A 21,023-nucleotide genomic window follows, 5' to 3' on the forward strand; every position below is an offset into this window, starting at 1 on the left:
CGACCCCATCTCTTAAAAGAAATTGGGCTCGAGTAGGGGCACTATTCATACCCTGGCCCAATGCTAAGGCCCAGGTCAAAACGACATGCCCAACCCACAGGGTTGAGCCCCACAGTACACCGACCTTCCCCTAAGAAGTCGGTACTCCCCACGACTTGCCCTAGCGAAGTCGGAAGCAAAGATTAGGTGGCAGATAATAACTGCCCCTAAAATCTCTCAATCCTCTTTCAAGAGCCATATCGTAACCTCCCTAAGATAAATGGACAGTTATCCACCTTAAAAGGTGGAACTACCCCAACGGTGGTTATTGGTTCACCACTATAAATACACTGACACCCCTCAGGTATCTCTAAGTCCCAATACTCTTTAGACCTGCTCACACCCTTACTGACTTAGGCATCGGAATGTCTTTGCAGGTACCACCCCCCATTCTCTCACGCTCACAAGTCGGATGGAGGCCCCCTAGACGCGAACCCGCTCGAAGGCTTCCTTCCTCAGACGATTGGGCCAACCTAACGAGTCCAGCCCATTAATCTCCAGTTACCAATCGTAACACTAACAAAATAGCAAGTGGCATTTCTTAGTGAGCAAGCACTCTTAAATTTAAATCTTTTAAATTTTTATTTTAGAGATTAAAGTGTAATTTTTTATTTTTAAATTATTTTTAAATTTTTTTATTTCATTTATAAAATAAATTATGAAAAATCACACTTGATCTTTTAAAATAAAATTTAAAAAGAATCCAAATTCTTTTCTCTTATAGTTATAAATCTAATGCAATTGAATTTTAAATTCTTTTGAAAATTATATTAACTATTTCCTAATAAAATGAACGCATGATTTAAGTGCAATACTTCAATTTTTTTTTTGAAAGTTCCTAACAAAACGGTACGTTTGGCGCATAGTTATTAACTTATTATTGTTAATGTTATTTGTTTTCCAATATTTATAATATTTATCCTCGAAACCTATAAATATAAGTGATATATTTCACATACAAGCTATGAAACACAGATATTTCATTGCGTTGTCATATTTTTGTGTCGGACATATTTTGAATATGACACTCATCAATATTCGTTTGATACATGTGTCTGTTGTGTCTAACTGTATCTTAATAAAAAATAAAAAAAAAATTTCGAACACATTTGGACACACCTAAATACCGTTATGTGTCACGTGTCTATTATTCAACCTTATTCTTAACATATATTCTTGAAATAAGTTTAAAAATAATATATATTATTATATTAAAACAAAAAATATTTTAAATACTTTTATATAGTTAAAAGAAGACATTAAAAACAGTTAAAAAATTATTTTATATTTTAATACCAATAAAATATCAAAAATTTATATATATATATATATATATATATATATATATATATATATGAAGTGTCTCCGTGTCTTATAAGATTTTAAAATTTGTGTGTTCGTGTGTCCCATGTCGTGTCGTGTCCGTGTCCGTGTCCGTGTCAGTATCCGTGCATCATAGCATACAAGCGTGTTTTCATACAAGTCATTTATATTCACGTGCATATGTTCTTCTTCGTGTCGTTACAACATCTTCGTTATTTTTCTCCCTCGTTATCGTCGTCACCAAGACCACCACCTCCTTCTCCTCCTCCTCCTCCTTCTTTTTTTATTAGAATTTCTTCTCCTCCTTCTTTTTTCTCTTTTTCCTCTATCATCAATTATCTCGTTGTTGAGGATAATGAATAATTTAAGTTCAGATTATCAATTAAAGCAGAACGAATTGATTATTGTTTTGAATTCAATCAAGTAGTTGAGGTGTTGTTCGATTCTAAATTTTTTCGTTAGTAGTTTATGATTCTGTATTTGTAGCAAATTTAGGTGTAACACAAAGATATTTGGATTTATTGTTTAAGAATTTTTATTGTATGTGTTCTGATAAGTTCTACATAATTCAAAACTCTTCTCCTTTCTCCTCATCTTCTGGTGCTTCTTCTTCTTCTTTTTCATCATCATTATCATCTTCTTTTTTTTTTCTTATTCATCTTTTTTTTCTTGTTTTATCTTCTCAAGTTTCTTCTTATTTTAATCTTTTAACAAGAATAAAAACAAAAAGAAATCAAACAAGAATAAGAAGATTTTGATTAAAAGAAAAAAAAAATATAAGAACCTAATTGAAAATTTCGCAAAACTATAAACAGAGTAATTAAACCTTTTTTTTAATAATAAAAATAAGCGACACAAATCATAAGTTGTCTATGTGCACTACTGGTGTTGGTTAATCCTAATATATTGAAATGCTGTCACCAAAAAAGTTACAATAACATCAAAAAAACCATAATCACCATCTATTACAGCATGCAAACTAGCATGATATTTCTCAAGCTTCATCTTTGAATACCACCTTAGGCCTTTTGGTAGCTGAATCCTTCTGCTCAAAATACTCCGGGACGGTGTCTTGCATTACCTTTGGGGATGAAAAATCAAAATCTGTAACAGACACGCCTTTGTGTTCCGGATGATCTTTCAGATACACAGCAATTTCATTGCGGGTTCTTAGCTTTTTCCCTGTGGGAGTGATGTAGTAAGCATCCAACTTAGAGTAATCTTTTCTCAGCACCAAGGTTCTCCTGAAACCTTCTGGAGCCTTAGGGAGGTTAGGCTTGTCCATGACCCATGTCCGAGTTGAATCATATTCCAAATCAGCAGGGTCATCACAGGACTTGCCCCTTTTACTGCAATAAAATGGTTCATCAATGAATTTGCTTCGAATCTCCTCAAACTCTTCCTGAGTATCAATCACTCTCCATTTCATGCAATTCTTGCATTGTGCAGCATACTCATCAACTGAACCAAGGCTTGATCCTGATCTCTGTCATAAAAATTTGCCAACAGTTTAAAATCATCAATCATTTCAATTCCATGATTAACATCCATTAATAAGTTTTAAGGGGTAAAGTATGTGTTTTGTCACTAACGTATGTGATTTTTTTCAAAAATACCCCTAACATTTAGTTCCATTCAATTTTGTTCCAAACGTTTTTTATTTGTGTCAAAATTACCCTTAGACGTCAATTACATGTAAAACATTAGGGATAAAATTGAAAACTTCTTGGGGTAGTTTTGACAAAAATCGAAACGTTAACAAAATTGAATTAATTGAAAACGTTAGGAACAAAATTGAATGAAATTAAATGTGATGGGTAGTTTTGAAAAAAATCACAAACGCTAGGACAAACAATATACTTCATCCATAAGTTAAGAGTCCAGTTTCTGTTTTCCTTTCTTGTTTTCACTTCTAGTATTATTTTTTGTTTTCAAAATTATTGTAAAGTAAAAGTGAAAACATAAAATATAAACAGATTTTGATTGTTTTAATTTTTCTTTCACAAAATCAATCAGTATTTCAGCCTTACAAATATGCACTATTTCATATCAATTTTCAATCTATGCTATCAACCTATATTTCTATGACAAAAGCTGTTTTTCTTTTGGTTAAAAAAAATCTGGTATGAACTAACTACCCATATGAAACAGCAGCAGAACAATCTATATCTATTGCTCATTCAAATTCAGCGGAATGTAATTATATCAAACAATTTGTTCCTCATTAATTTACTATCCTATTATAAGCACATTCAAAACAGCATATTCACCACCAAAGGGAAAAAAAATTCATCAGCAAAATTCAGCCAAAAAAAAAGGAAAAAAGAAAAAGGCAGATTCATACCCATATTGATCACACACACATGAATCACTCACAAGAACAAACGACATTGATGAAAAGAAATGCAATTTTTCACTTTGAATCCATGCAAACTGAAGGGAATAAAATGAATCATCAGTAAGAGTTTGAAAATTTGGGTATCGCAGGAGAGCGAAACCTAAAACCCTAAGAAATTAGAGAATGGGTATCGAAAACTAATAAGAGAAATTGAGAGGAGAAGATTAAAAAAAAAAAATTATACCTTGGCGGAAGTAGATGGGGTTTTGGAGTGAGAGTTTTCTTGAGCTCCCTTCATTCATTCAGAGGAACAGATTCACCAAAAATTTTCTTGGCTTCTCAATACCTCTCCCCGCTAACAAGTTATCTAATTCACCAGTGTACGGGATAATAAGAATGAAAACCATATTCTAATAATTAATATGGTTTTTTCTGTAATATTTTAAAATTTAATTTTAATAAATTATCCAAATAAAATAATTTTAAACATACATTTAGTTATGTCATGCAGTAAATTTTAACTATTTTTATGTTAGGATAAATCACATAGATAAACAAACTGTAAGTAGATATTATATAATTTTACAAAAAAAAAATATTACAAGATTCTACTAGAAAGACATTTTTATGTAGTTTAAATGAGACTAAATCGAATTATAAAATTCACATAAATTTGAATTAGTCAACATTAATGTAATTCGAATTGAAGAATTATATATTTGTTGTATCCATGGAGTAATTCCAATTCCATTGATTCGAACTATAAAAAAACGTGACCCACACTAATTAGGGTAATTAGGGTAATTTCATGGAGTAATTCAAATTTTTTAAATTACTATACATCAAATTAGTGTGGGTTACGTTTCTTTATAGTTCGAATCAATGGGATTCGAATTATTTCATAGATACAACAAATGCATAATTCGAATTGACTCAATTTAGATTACGTTGATATTGACTAATTCGAATTCATGTGATTTGAATTAATGTGGATTTTGTAATTATGTGATTTACCCTTTATATTAATTATATAAATAAACAACAAAAAATATTAATACAATCAAAATAATTATATAAAATATTTTAAACTTTAATGTATCAAAATTAAATTCATTGTAAATAAAAAAATTTTTATTTGTCTAATCAACTAACTAGATCTTTTTAAATTAAAAAATTGTGGTGAGTCACAAAACTACAGAAGATTTGGGAATTAGAGATCCAATTTAAACTAATTTAGTTCTGTTAGGCAAGTTAGTTTGACAAATTTTATATTGTCCGGATGAGAAACGAAGTCTTATGTTGCCAGAACCGAATTGGTGGTCGAACCGGTCAGATTATTGAGTCATTGAATTACTAGTTTAACGAGTGAGTTATTGGTTGAACCGTTTAACCCGATCTTATATAAATAAAAAATAGCTAAAAATTTAAAATATATATATTTTGCTAACATTTTAAAAATATTAAACTATTTTAAAATAATATGAAATAAGAACAATAAGTATTTTATTATTTTTATTTTATCATAAATATTTTTATTTTGTTTTTGTATTAAAATAACTATTATTTTTAAATTTTAATAATTTATTAATTAGTTTATATCTATTATATTATTATATATTACAAGTATTTATTAAAAAATAATATTAATATATATTATATAATTATAAAAAAAAGTGAATTTATAATTATTATTAAATAAAAATATAATTAAAAATGATCAAATTTATAACTAAAATTAAAATAAATTAAATAAAAGTAAATTATTTGATAAAAAATATTTATATATATTAAATTTGCATATAAATTAACTAAAATCATAACAGCCTAGTGGTTGTATTGGTATTTTTGATAAAAGTAAATTATTTGATAAAAAATATTATCTTCATATGATGAAGGATTCTCACACTTAAAAGAGTAGGAGGGTTATTCTTAGAATATTGACCTATTATAACAGTCTTTTTAGTAGTGTTCTAAAAACCGGATCGGATCGGCCGGTTCGATCGAATTAACCAGAAACCAATCAGTTGGCCGGTCCGATTAATGTCAAAAACCAATTTGCAAAAAATCGGTAAAAAAATTGATCAAATCAGTGGTTAACTAGTGAATCGGATGAACCGGTCGGTTTTTTCGAAGGTCTGGTTCTCTCATTCACGTCAAAACAGTGCCGTTTTGAGTTAAAAAAAAAAAAAAAACGCGAGAAGACCCCCAATTGCCCCTCTCCCTTCTCGCTCACTCTGAGTCTCACTCTCACTGCCAAAATCCCTAATTTCAAAGGTGGCAGCTTTGGAGAGGAGCGGAAGAATAAGCGGAGCCCTCGGAAGCGGCGGAGGAAGGAGGCAGTGGAGCTGTGTCTGAGGTTGATGTGCATGGCTTCTTCTCACTGTTTCGGTGTCTCTGTCATTCTCAGTCTCAGCCGCCGTCACTCTTCTCCTCACTGTCTCTGTGCTCGTTGTGAAGCCCACCTCTGTGCTCACCGTCGTCGGCCGCCTCTTTCTCGTCATCAAAATGCCTTTGTCTTCAAGCCATCTCTCTCTCTCTCTCTTTGTGTGTCGGGCACCACGCTCTGCGAAGTGCGAATGTACCCGTGCCGCGTTGGACTCTTCACCGTCGCCGTGAGTTCTTCAATCCTCGTCGTTCCTCAACATCTTCGCCGTCGCCGCCGTGAGTTCTTCAATCCTCGTCCCTCTCACTTTTTGCTCTCTTGTTCTGTTTTTTAATTTTTTTAATTTTGTTTATTATATGATTAATCATTCTGTAATATTGAAGAAATTTGATGTATGTTGCTCTGTTGATGTAGGTTCAATTTTTTTATTTTTTCAATTAACTAGATGAATTGCTGAATTTAATTATGTTGGATGCCATATGAATTGTATGAGTTATGAATTGATATATTGGTCTGAATTCTGGATTGCTGTCATTCTGAGTTGGGTTTGATGGTTGATTTTAACGGTGGTTGTTAATTTTGTCAATTGTGTGTTCTGAGTTGGGGGTTGTTGGTGATGTGATTCTGAATTTACTTTGATGCTGAGTATGGATTCTTTTAGTTTTTTGTTTTGGGATTTTTTGACTTTGGAGGTTGAGTTTTCTGTTTTAAATGCTGACTTTTTATTGTTGAATACTTGATTAGAAGTCTTTGATAAAAAATTTTATGATTCTGAATTTTTTATTGCCAATGCTTTGAATTTTTATGCTAGTTTGTTATTCTGAATTCTTTTTATGATTATTGAATTTGATCTACTTGGTTCTAGCCTCCAAAAGCAAGTGTATATTGTTGCCAAAAATGTCATTAGAGGTAAAGGAATTGCTCTCAGATGATGAACTTGAATAGGAGAATTATGCAGCACCAACACCAGTTTGTTGTTGTGCAAGAGCCAAGAAGTTATAGATTGAAAGAGAATTTGAAAATACAAGAGAAATTGATTTAATTATGATATATATGACTCTTTTACACTGAAATGTACAAATAATAATACCTAGTTACTGCTTTAGTTTTTATAATATCTATATTTATATTAAATTTTAATAATTTTAATATATATTGAATTAAAACGGTTCAACTACGGTTCAACCCCGATTAAACTATTGAACAATTGAACCAGTTACTTGATCAGTTCGATGACCGATTCGATTCTCGCAACCTTGCTTTTTAGTTTGACAACTTGCAGGAGATAGTACTATAGCAGAGAAACCAACCAAATTGTGCGCATATATCGGATATGGAACTTTGTATTAGCATTTAGCAACCTCTGAAAAGATGATACATGAAATTTGGTTGATGTTGTTACCCACAACCTGAGAACTTTAAGCAGAACCTTGATGCCTTTAATTCTTTAATATATTATTTATATTAAAGAATAATATTTTTATTTTGAAGAAAAAAAAACTCAACAAAAAATGATACCTCATTTTTATTAATTAAAAAAAATTTAATTTTAATAGATTAAGTAGATTATTATTATTATTATTATTATTATTATTATATTATTATTAAAAAGACTTATAAATACAGAATAACTGAATAATTCGTGCATTGAAAAGAATTTTATTATGATTAGAATAACTCATGCCATTAGCATATTATTATTATATCATATCATATCGTATTGTTTTGATATAATTATAATAAAGACAATTTCTTAAATTAGTATAATTATATATCATTTATTAAATACTAATTATAATATAATTATATTAATTAAAGATATTTTTTTAAAATAAATTTAGAAGAGCGAATAGTGTAATCATTTTGGAGGGAAAATGGATTAACGAAAAAGTGATACCTCACCATTATAAGCGGGGAAAAACCTAATTTTAGTATATTATATAAGTAGATAAAATTTTAATAATAATACACGGATAATAGAAATAGTTTATATATGGGTTTTTAAAATTAATATTATTATTATTATTATTATTATTATTATTGAATAATAAATAAGAATTAGAATTATATCAATATTTTTAAAATTAATATAATTAAAATGACTAAAAATATTTAAAATTAATGTTCGTTATTAATATCATAAAATTTGCTCATTTTATGATTAAATTCAAATATTCTTAACTACGTGCAATTATCATATATTATTATTATTATTATTATTATTATTATTATTATTATTATTAAAATGACTAAAAGTAGTTTTAATTGATAATTGATAAGTAATTTAATAATGTATTAAATATTGATTTGATATAATTATAATGAAGATATATTTCTAAATTAGTATAATTATATATTATTTATTAAATATTAATTATAACATAATTATAATAAATATATTTTTTATAAAATAATTTAGAATAGAGAATAGAAAAGTTCATTTTGGAGGGAAAACGGAGTTATGAGGGATCGACACGTCACCTTCATTAGTCGGGAGAAAACCCAGTTTTAGTATATTAAACAAGTGTATTAACCCGTGCTATGCACGTGATAAGATTGAAATTATAATTTTAAATTATTTTGTTAAGATTAATTTAAATTATAATAATTTGATTAATAAAAATAAAACATGTTATGTATTATTTATTTTTTCTTAAACTAGTGTTAAATATATTAATTCGAAAATAGTTATTAATTGGTTTTAGTAATCTATTTTCTTCAATAAATCAAACATATATACTCAATGTGACCATAAATAACTTAATAATACTTAGACCCACCGATAAATTTTTATATGTTGTTTTACTGTCAAATAAGAACATATCAAAATTAGCTCAAAATAAATAATAAATTATTAGAGAATTTTAATGCACAAAATTCTCTAATAAACAATAAATAATTTAAATCTACTAAAAAATAACTCAACACTTTTCTTTAATACCTGTAAAATATATACCTGAAATAATATTATATCAATATTAGTATACAGTTTTACAATAATCGACCGTATTTATTATACATGACTCTTTCTTAAAAGTTATTCTATACACGTGTGTAGTCAGAAGATAAATTACTGGACTTTATTTTATTTTTCTAAATTATTATAATTATGCATTATTCATTAAATGCTAATTGTAATATTGTAATATAATTATAATAAAGATATTTTCTAAAATAAATTTAGAAGAGAGAATAGTACTTTCATTTTGGAGGGAAAATGAATTCATAAGAAATTGATACCTCACTTTTATTAATTGATAATGTATTAAATATTGATTTTATATAATTATAATAAAAATATTTCTCTAAATTAGTATAATTATGTATTATTCGTTAAATGTTAATTGTAATATAATTATAATAAATATATTTTTCTAAAATAAATTTAGAGAAGAAAATAGTGATTTCATTTTGGAGAAAAAATGAATTCATGAGGAATTAACACCTCACTTTTATTAGTCGGAGAAAAAAATTCAGTTTTAGTATATTTTGTTATTATTATACTTTTTTCTCTAATCATATATCCACTGTTTTCTTTTCTTTATTTCAGCATTTTGAACATGGGTTAACTTTTCGTAGTTCTCACTTCTCAGTCATTCTATTAGATGTAGTTAATAACTATTAATTCTTTGGTTAATATTGGAAAAAATATATTATTATATGATAGAATTAATATGAGTATATTTTATTATTAAATAAACAAAGTTAATATAAAATAAAATTATACATAAAAAAGTAAAGAAAATAAAATTAAAATAGCAAAAGTGATAAAAATATTATTTTTATAATTTTGTTTTGTCATTTTTATGTATAGAAGATTAGAAAATTGTAAATTTTTAACTAAATTAATTTATATTTGTTGTATTCAATTTAAATAAGTAATAAATTATCTTATTTTAATTTATTACTTAAATTTATATATCATAAAAATTAAATCAAATAATTAATATACATAATTTTAAATTATGTGATACTTAAATATCTATTCAAATAAATTAGTTGATATAATTAATTCATCATAATGAATTGACTTTAATGAGTTAAACAAAATAAAGCAGAAGTATACTACGTTGATTCTATTATTAAAGGTGAAAATTCAATGTTTATATAATAGAATAGATGGAATAGATAATATAATAGACGGCGAGAAAGAGAAAGATAAACATTTTAGATCCTAAGTTGTTTCATTTGGATGTTGCAATGTGAGTATCACATTATTTTACTTATTCTACCCTATGGACCTTTTTGTAACTTTATTTCAGTATCAACGGAATTTCACTACCTTTGAGTACTAAATTAAAATTCAAAATAAAACTGGAAAAAAAATAAAGAGTATAAAATTATTGATTGAAAAACACTCTAAATAATAAAAAGCCAAATTAACTTTAACATTAAATTTATTAATACGATTTTAATTTTATATAATAGTTAAAAAATAGATTAGTAAAAACAAATGGAAGAATGACTTTAATTAGTATTTGATAAAATATTCATTTAGAATAATTAAAAAAATAAAATTATGATATTATAATAAATAATACATTTTTATGTTAAAAAAATTATATTTAAATAAAATATTTATAAAATAAAAAATTTAGAGTAACATACTTCATGAACATTAATCATTAATCAATTATGAATTAACATAAAATTATAATATAATTTATTTATGAAAAAATAATCAATAATTAATATTAATAAATATAAAAATCATCCAAACACTTTGATTAAAAGTATGAGTGGTTAATTATTATTCATTATTAATAATATTTTGTTCATAACAAAAATCGAAAATATAATTATTCAGATTTAGATTTTAGAAAAATAAACGTATAAGTAACAAATGATCTATTTTATCATGTATATTATAAATTAATGAATTAAACTAACTGATATAATGAATTATAATTAATTAATTGATATAAATTATAATAAATTATATGATATTTAAAAAGAAAATAAAATGAATAAAAAATAAAAAATAGAAGAATAGAAGAATACAATAAAATAAATTGAATGTAAGTTTTTTTTCTTTTTACAAATTTTATATCACATCTGCTTCAATAATAATAAATAAAAATACATCAACTTATTATCTAAGAGAAAATGATGAGATAAAATCATAACACAATTCTAAAATAAAAGCTTAAATTAAACCATAATATCATTGTACAACACAAATTAAAAGTAATTTCACACTACAATATACCACACAAACAGGTAAATGACTTAAGTTTAATTACGAATTTTTTTTATTTATGCAAACATGATAACACCATGGTCTATAAATGCTTAATGGATATCATATATTGCTCTGAATGATGAGCACGAGAGTTGAAGAGTTTGTGCTAATTTGTGACCATGATAGTTGCCTTCTTGTGACGACGCCTCATAGAAAGAAAAAGAATTGTTGTAAAAGTTACCCAATGAAAGAATAATTGGTAAATGAATGATAATTTCTTCTAGCATATATGGTAAAATAAAAATGGAATGAATAAAATTTTGTATTTTTATATTAGAAATAGAATTTGATATTTATCCTAATAAAATTAAATAACTAATTAGTTATATTTAAATAAATAAAATAAATCAAATAAAAATATTTTAAGAATTAATCAAATCAATTAGTCAATACAAATAATTAGTATAATTAATTTTATTTGATTTATTGAATTCAAAAAATAAATTAGAAAATAATTGATTGAATCAATTAGTTGATATAATTAATTTATTATAATTGATTGGATTTAATGAATTAAAAAAATAAATAGGAAAACATAGGAGATAATAATTTTTTTAACTAAATTAATATGTATTTATTGTATTTAATCAGTATAAGTAACAAATCATCTATGTTATTATGTAACTTAGAAATTAATGAATTAAAATAATTGATATAATAAATTATAATTATTTGATTGATATAAATTATAATAAATATACCTAATCAAATCAATTAGTTGATATAATTAATTTACTGTAATAAATTGTATTCAATGAGTTATAAAAAATAAATTAAGAAACACGCTAAAAAATATGTCACGCCCATCATAAAGTGCAGAAATTCAATTTTTATATAGTAAAATATATATTCTTATATATGTTATAGAAATATAATTTGATTCCATGAACTTGCTTATTTTTTTTAACTTGCCACCTATATTCAGCATGAAATCTTAATTTTTCTAAAATAAATTTAGAAGAGAGAATAGTACTTTCATTTTGGAAAAAAATAAATTCATGAAAAATTGACACCTCGCTTTCATTAGTTGATAATGCATTAAATATTAATTTTATATAATTATAATAAATATATTTTCCTAAATTACTATAATCATACATTATTCATTAAATGTTAATTGTAATATAAATATAATAAAGATATTTTTCTAAAATAAATTTAGAAGAGATAATAGTGTTTTCATTTTAGAAGAAAAATGAATTTATGAAAAATTGACATCTCACTTCAATTAGTTAGGGAAAAATACAATTTTAGTATATTAAGTATAAGTATATTATTATTATTATTATTATTATTATTATTATTATTATTATTATTATATTTTCGATTGATAATTGATAAGTAGTTTAATAATATATTAAATATAAATTTTATATAATTATAATAAAGATATTTTTCTAAATTAGTATAATTATGCATTATTCATTAAATGCATTCATTTTGGAGGAAAATGAATTCACGAGGAATTCACACCTCACTCTCATTAGTTGAGAAAAAAAAAAATCCAATTTTAATATATTAAGTAGATTATATAAATATAAATACTTGCTAAGTATATATAAAAGAGGAGATATATAATTATATATAATATAATTGCTATATATATAACAGATATAAATTATTATAATTATAGAGACTTATTATAATTATATTAAATTTAATTATGAATGTAAATAAATAAAAGTGATAATAATTAATATTATTTTTTTTCTTTTTTACATTTAATATTTACCATAAATATAAAAAATATTGAGAAAAAAGTAGATACTGACTTTATTTCATTTTATTTTACGTCATGGATTTTTTTTACTAAAATAAATGGAGGAAAAAAATCTTTATAATTATATATCAATCTCAATCACAATAAATAAGATGAATCGGTTGAGCAACTAACAAATTTAACGGGTAAATGTTATTTTTCATTTATAAAAAAAATGAGGTAACATGCATGCGTATATTTATACAGGAAGAATATATATTTACAGCTCTAAAATCTTCAAGAATATTCGATTGTATTATCTTTCAAGTCAAAAAATTCATCCTTTATTTTCATTATATATTTATATTAATTCAATTAGATGAGTGTTTTAATAAAAAGAAAGATTATAATTATTATTATTATTGAATAATAACGATAATTATTGTTATTATATTAAATTGGCTTCTACAATATATATTTTGTTGCTTCTACAATCGTGCAATAATATTTTCTTTCATTTGTTAACTAATTAAATTTGGTTATTTATATTAAATATATTTAATGATTACTAAAAATTAATCATATAATTATCATTATTAATAACCAATTATTAATAATCAATTTATATTTCTCTAAAATATAATTTTCTATCTTTTTATTATTATTATTATTATTTTTTTATTATTATTATTATATTATAGCTCACCATTAAGATAATAATTTGTCACTAATAAAATTTTAGGATAATGAATAAAAAATAAAATTATATCAATATAATTAAAATAGTTAAAAATATTTTTGATTGATAATTAGATTAATAATGTATTAATTATTAATTTTATATAATTATAATAGAGATATTGTTCTAAATTAGTATAATTATGAATTATTCATTAAATGCTAAGTATAATATTGTTATATAATTATAATTAAGATAATTTTTTGAAATAAATTTAAAAGAGATTAGTATAATTATAATAAAGAGATTATCTTAAATGAATATAATTATGTATCATTCATTACATACTAATTATAATATAATTATATCAATTAAAGATAATTTTTAAAAATAAATTTAAAAGAGTGAAATAGTGCAATCATTTTGGAAGGAAAATGGGTTCACGAGAAAGTGACACCCCACTTTCATTAGTTGGGGAAAAACCTAATTTTAGTATATTAAAAAATAGAAATAGATTGGTATATAAATTATAATAAATTATATAACATTTAAAAAGAAAATAAAATGAATAAGAAGAAAATAAAAATAAATATAATAGATAGAAGACTACAATAAAATAAATTGAATGTAAGAGTTTTTTTTGGTACATTTCATATCAATCCGTTTCAATAATAATAATAATAATAAATAAAAATACGTCAACTTGACATTTAAGAAAAAAAGATGAGATAAAATCATAATACAGTTCTAAAGTAAAAGCTTAAATTAGAACATAATATCATTACACAATACATATTAAAAGTAATTTCACATTACAATATACCACAAACAGATAAATGACTTAAATTTAAATACGAAACATTTTTTATTTATGCATACATGATAACACCATAGTCTATAAATACTTTATAGATAACATATATAGCTCCGAATGATGAGCACGAAAGTTGGAGAGTGTGGTAGTTTGTGTCCTCGATAGTTGTCTTCTTGCAACGACTCCTCATAGGAAGAAAAAGAATTGTCGTAAAAGCTATCAAATAAAAGAGTAATTGGTAAACGAATGATCTTTTCTTCTAGCATACATGATCTTTTATAGTGGTAAAATAAAAATGGAAGGAATTAAATTTTATATTTTTATATTAGGAATAGAATTTGATGTTTATCCTAATAAAATTATTATTATTATCAATATAAATGGGTCAACAACTTGTCACTAATAAAATCATTGGATAATGAATAAGAATTAGAAGGATATGAATATAATTAAAATGAATATAATTAAAATATTTAAAAATATTTTTGATTGATAATTAGTTTAATGATGCATTAAATATTGATTTTATATAATTATAATAAAGATATTTTCCTAAATTAGTATAATTATGCATTATTCATTAAAATAATTTAAAATATTTCTGATTAATAATTGATAAGTAGTTTAATGATGCATTAAATATTGATTTTATATAATTAAAATAAAGATTTTTTCTAAATTAGTATAATTATGTATTATTCATTAAATGCATTCATTTTGGAGAGAAAATGGGTTCACGAGAAAGTGACACCTCACTTTCATTGATTAGGGAAAAATCCAATTTTAGTATATTAAGTAGATAGATAGATTAAGTAGATTTGGAAGTGTAGTGTGTTTTTATTTGATTGGTAATTGTTTATATTGTTTAACAAAGTTATTGTCGCCCTAGTATTTCCCATATTAAATTTGGTGAATGCTATGGTGCTTAAAAAGTGGTGTCTATTTACTAAAAAAAGTTAACAAATAATATTTAATTTAAAAGATATAACAATAAATAATTTTTAAAAAATCAAAACTTACTATAAAAAGGTAAGTTAGACAAAATTTAGGCACCAACTCATAAACACCATAGAATTGCCCATTAAATTTATAACTTATATCATATGCATTTTATTATTTTATTAGTTCTTTCAGTTTAAAAAAGTTTGATCCGAAAATTCTATTAATAATAAGTTTATTTTTGGAAGGGAGGGATATATTTCATTCATAATTAATATAAGTTTAATAGCATTGATAAATTAAAAAAAATATATTTAATCTATATCTAATTTAAAAAAATGCATTCAATGTTTTTTTTTGGTGTCTAGCATTCGCTTAAATACCAATTTTAATATTAGATAATTAATATAAAAACTAAAAAGTAATAATATGGTCATTTCATAGTTTCATCACCTGATTATTTTTTTAATTAAAATGTGAAAATTTCGAAATTTCTTTCAGGTGAATGAGACATACAAATTAAATTAATTTTTTAGGAAATAAAAAAATTCAACACGGTATTCAGTATTCAGAAATGAAATGGTATTGCTGGAGTTGCTTCTAGAATAAAAGACCTTGGTAATAGTTTTTCCACATTTTCCCCTGAAAGCCCTTGACGCTGTCTAGTCCTTCTCCACCAATACCTATCTCAGTTTCCATTTAAGCCCTCCAAAGTTGACAAATTCACTTTCTCTCTCTCTCTCTCTCTCTCTCTCTCTCTCTCTCTCTCTCTCTCTTCCCAACAACTTCAAAACAAAAACCTTTCCCATTCAAAATCCAAAATCCCCTTCTCTTCAATTTGTTTTCTCTCTCTAACAACAAAAGACAAGTCACAGCCCTTTCCATTCTCGTTCCTTTCACTTTGTTGTTGTTGCAGAGAGTGTTTGCGTGAGAGAGGATGGGGCAGCAATCGTTGATCTACAGCTTCGTGGCGCGTGGGACGGTGATCCTGGCGGAGCACACCGACTTCAGCGGCAACTTTACCACCATAGCCTTCCAGTGCCTTCAGAAGCTCCCTGCCTCCAACAACAAGTTCACTTATAACTGTGATGGCCACACCTTCAACTACCTCGTCGATAACGGATTCAGTAACCGCCGCCTCCTCCTTCATCCTCCTCCTTTTTCATAACTGCCTTTTTTGCTTTTCCGATTTTGTGCTTTGCTTGTTTCCTTTTGCTCCTGTTTTTTTTTCTTTGAAGTTTTTTCTTTCATGACCTGGGAATCCCGGAGGAGAAGCCGGAAATGAGTTTTTTTTTTAATTTTATTTATTAGTTTTGTTTTGATGAATCTGTTTTTCGGTTCGGAATTTAAACCGTGAAAGGATGAAGCTTTGACCCTTGGAGGCGGAACCGGGTTTACTTTTGGGTTGTTGAGTTTTTTTTTTTCTATGGATTTAAAGTTGAAGTTGAACTTGATCTTAGAAAATTGTTTTCTTTATGTTTTATTTATTAAAAAATTGTATGATCATGTATCTAATTTTGTGATGAAAACTAATACTGAGTTGATTGAGTCGTAGTCAAACTCATATCCTTTCTGGTCTTGCGTTCAAGACTTAAGTTGGATTAATTTCATTAATAGGGTCCGAAACTAGTGACAAAGAATGAACTTGGTTTTGAAAAACCTCCTTGTCTATGAAATCTTTTTGCATATAAAAGAAATTCATTGGACAGAGCTTTTGATGCTACTGTACATAATGCCTTATTAAGATTAGACTTTAAAGTCATTGGTCAACAATGAAGATGATCTGTTTACACCGGAACTAGGTAGTTGTTCGCCAGCGTGCACAAAATAAAAAAAAAAACCTTGTATTATTGATATATAACAGGATAAGGTTTAGTTTGATATCGATACCCTTTAGTGATGTCATCATGGGAATAACATAGGGATTGTGATTTCTTGTCTTAATTATGGGCCGATTCAAGATGGTCTATTTGGATGATCATTTTCAAGTATTAATCGTTCTGTGGCATTTATGGTGAACTAGATGTGGTGTCTTCTGTGAGCTGCTTCAATATGTGGGGAAGTTTATAGTCTACTTTTGCATTTATTCTATTGATAACTATGGGTAGACGGCTAGAGGCTGAGTTTTACTTCTGCTTACTCTAATTAAGACATTTTGAAAGTTTTTTTAATGTAACAGGGAAGCTGGTATTGTTATACTTATTAATAGGTCACATAATTTTTAGAAGACAAAATGGGAAAAACCATTTTATGAATGTGGTAGTATTTTAATAAGAATAAAATATGCGTATAGCATTGCATGTAGCAGTTCCATGATCATTCTTCTCTTTTTGTGGGAGTAAGCATCTTAATTAGCTAAGTATGAGGAAACTGTCCCTTTTTGGGCCATCAAGCACTCTGATTTTGGGCCCTGAAGAAAAACCATCCAATTGTGAAGACCACTTATTTCATTTTATCAATTTGCAGGAATTTTAGGCAGAAATGTTATTGCTTACCCCTCAAATTATTTGTTTAGTTTCATTCATGGTTTATAAAATTGTATGTGGGATGTTTCATAATAAACTTGCCTATTTTATAGCAACTTATTTCATTGAATGGCATGTTCTCATCATATTCTTATGACCTATTAAGAAGTATGGTCCTGATATATATAGCAAATGAAATCTTGAGTCTTTACAAAGATATTGTGCAATGATCCTTACTTGCTGAAATTGCTTCTTGTGCCCCAGCTCTGACATTTACCCCATTTTTCTATATCAATTCATGCATGTTGTTTTGTTGAAATTGTTCCATAATTTGACCAACATGATCTGTTTCTGTAGCTTACTGTGTAGTGGCAGTGGAATCTGTTGGTAGACAGATTCCAATGGCCTTTCTTGAACGCATCAAGGAGGATTTTACTAAAAGATTCGGTGGAGGAAAAGCTGCGACAGCAGCTGCTAAAAGTCTTAACAGAGAATTTGGGTACTTTTTGTTTAATCTAATCTTCTATATAAATAAATTTTCCTCTCTACTGTGAATTTCACTAATATGAAGTTTCTGTTTTGTATATGCTTCAGCTCAAAGCTGAAGGAGCATATGCAGTACTGTGTGGAGCATCCAGAAGAGGTTAGCAAACTTGCAAAAGTGAAAGATCAGGTTTCTGAAGTAAAAGGAATTATGATGGAAAACATTGAGAAGGTACAACACTTTATATTTCTGGAAAATGTTGCATCATGTTGCAGTCCTTTGAAGTGTTCGGTACTTCGGTTATCAATTTACAAGTAATGTCATGAAAGAGTTGTAACTTGTAAGACAAAAATTTGGTCCTCACATTAAGTTGGTCATCAAAAGATTCGTTATATATATCAAATTCTTCAAAGATTAAAATTTGCGTCAAGTTAGTCGAAAAAGTTGTCAAAGTTTGGACTAATTTCAAAAGGGTTTTAATCCCTCTAGAACTAGATTGATCTCATTAAATTAATGTCCTAACACCTCTTTTGAGTACCAATCGATATCATAATTTTATTAATGATGTCCTCAAAACACTTTGGAGGACCAATTTGGGCTTTAACTCTGAATAAAATTATACCAGATAATGATTTTTTGGTTAAGGAATTGATTGTTGGAAGTTTTGTGACAAATTGTGAGTTACTATATTTTCCATAGAATGGTCTTTGTTATGGGTAGAATGTAGGGAATATCTCCTTTATTTTCATTTTAACATCTAAACTTCTTGTTTCTTCTTATTTTTTAAATGTCAAGAAATGTGACAAATGTGTGTAGGAATTATCACCAAAATTTTCTTTCTAACATCATAAGATGCATTTGGTTTGTGTTTTTATTTTGTTTTCATTCTCAGTGTTTTCTGTTTTTAGGATTTTATGAAGAAAAAAGAAAAAACAGTAAAAACGATAAAACCATGTTTTCTGTTTTCGCCTTCTGCTTTCTCTTTTTCCTTCACAAAATCCTAAAAACAGAATACTGAAAAGAAAATAGAAAACAAAAATGCAAACCAAATGCTGCCTTTAGTTTTCCCCGGTCTTTCTTTGCAAGGTTACTTCAATTCTGCTTGCTAATTATTTTTGTGTGTGCTGTATGCAGGTTCTTGATCGAGGAGAGAAGATTGAAGTTTTGGTGGATAAAACGGAGAACCTTCACTATCAGGTTAGATTATTATTTCCATTAAATCAAGTAGCTTGTTGTTGATCATAATATGGAATTTTCAGATTCATGTTGATTTATGTCAAACCACAGTAGTAGTCTGAAATCTGAAATTGTAAGTGTAATTCAATTTAGTCACTAAAATTTTAAAATTAACTATTTAGTCTTTAAATATAAGTTACACTCCATTGGTCATTTAATTAATTTAGCTTTTGATCGGTCAGTTTTTAGGCAATTGTCATTTGTATTGAGTCGTGTTACATCAAGAGACATGTCACTATGTTAGTATGCCAGGTGATCTTGATTGATGATTGCATGGCATGGCATGTGGCATCTGAGTCAACACCATGTGGTGGATGTTGATGTTGACTTGTTGATTAACATGATACATTATTAGAATGATGATGGTTGACTAATGATTGAGTTACATGGTACTAAAATGATGATACAGAGAATGTAACTTAAAGGATTAAATAACTAATTTGAAGTTTTCAAGGACTAAAATTAAGTACTCAATTTGGAGGCCAAATTGAACCTTTAATTCAATTCTTGATACAACCAAGTTCAAGTGTTTGAGTAATACAGCTAAGATAACAGTGTTTATGGTTAGTAGCGATTTCTTTCTTACACAACATCCAATCTCCATTGTCATTAAATCGGGATTCGAATAGTGCCTTGCACAAGCTTATTTTTGGTGTAACGGCTGTAATTGGTAATGGCTTTTCAGGCACAAGATTTCAGGCAGCAGGGAACCCAGTTGAGGAGAAAGATGTGGTATCAGAACATGAAGATAAAACTAATAGTTCTTGCCATCATAATTGCCTTGATTCTCATAATTGTTCTTTCTGTTTGCCACGGCTTCAATTGTTGAAGTGTTTTCACTCATTTGGAATCGTCACTACATGGAGTTTTTTTTTTTTTTTAATTTCTTTTTGGTAGTCTAATATGTTTGTTAACATATATGTATGATTATTAGAACATTAATCGGTTTTGTGAATAATAAAACAAAATGGTAGAAGGAAAATGGTGCAAAGAGAGGAAGGGAGAAATAATGTGACAAGGTACACATTATAGTTGCTTTTCATTTCTTTTGCTTCTCATAAACTCTGGATTGTTTCATCTATTGTATTGTATAGCTTTGGTAATAGTATTGTGATTCTTGAGTTTGGCTTTATGAAGAATTAATCGGTACTCTCATTGTGTATGACAAATATATATTTTTTTAAATACTATATGCACACTAAAAAATCATCGACCAAGGTATATTAATGGATAAGGTATATTAATGGATAAATATATGGATAGTTTAATTTATTTTTAATATATATTTTATATTAATAGTTAATTTAGTGGTTAATTTTTAGTGTACATTAAACATTTTTTATTAGTCACAAAAAAAAAACATTTTTTATTACTGTTACTCA

The 21,023-nt window shown here is 26.4% G+C and overlaps 2 protein-coding genes and 1 long non-coding RNA gene across 3 annotated transcripts; 2 read left to right on the forward strand and 1 right to left on the reverse strand.

Moving 5' to 3' along the window:
• Positions 1–2,172: 2,172 nt before the first annotated feature.
• On the reverse strand, positions 2,173–4,112 carry LOC112747329 (methyl-CpG-binding domain-containing protein 4). The gene is made up of 2 exons (XM_025795299.3): positions 3,945–4,112; positions 2,173–2,848 (listed from the first exon to the last, which is right to left on the reverse strand). Exons 1-2 carry the CDS (start codon positions 3,996–3,998, stop codon positions 2,357–2,359), a joined length of 546 nt encoding a protein of 181 aa, XP_025651084.1. The 5' UTR covers positions 3,999–4,112; the 3' UTR covers positions 2,173–2,356.
• A 1,783-nt stretch (positions 4,113–5,895) lies between these two features.
• LOC112747335 (uncharacterized) lies at positions 5,896–7,217 on the forward strand. The gene is made up of 2 exons (XR_011873137.1): positions 5,896–6,361; positions 6,949–7,217. It is a non-coding gene; the product is annotated as an uncharacterized lncRNA (long non-coding RNA).
• An 8,850-nt stretch (positions 7,218–16,067) lies between these two features.
• On the forward strand, positions 16,068–20,784 carry LOC112747344 (vesicle-associated membrane protein 722). The gene is made up of 5 exons (XM_025795323.3): positions 16,068–16,583; positions 18,279–18,420; positions 18,516–18,636; positions 19,540–19,602; positions 20,327–20,784. The coding sequence occupies exons 1-5, from the start codon at positions 16,394–16,396 to the stop codon at positions 20,468–20,470; spliced, it is 660 nt and encodes a 219-aa protein (XP_025651108.1). The 5' UTR covers positions 16,068–16,393; the 3' UTR covers positions 20,471–20,784.
• Positions 20,785–21,023: the final 239 nt, after the last annotated feature.

This window comes from Arachis hypogaea, chromosome 2, assembly GCF_003086295.3.
Source record: "Arachis hypogaea cultivar Tifrunner chromosome 2, arahy.Tifrunner.gnm2.J5K5, whole genome shotgun sequence".
Taxonomy (NCBI): domain Eukaryota; kingdom Viridiplantae; phylum Streptophyta; class Magnoliopsida; order Fabales; family Fabaceae; genus Arachis; species Arachis hypogaea.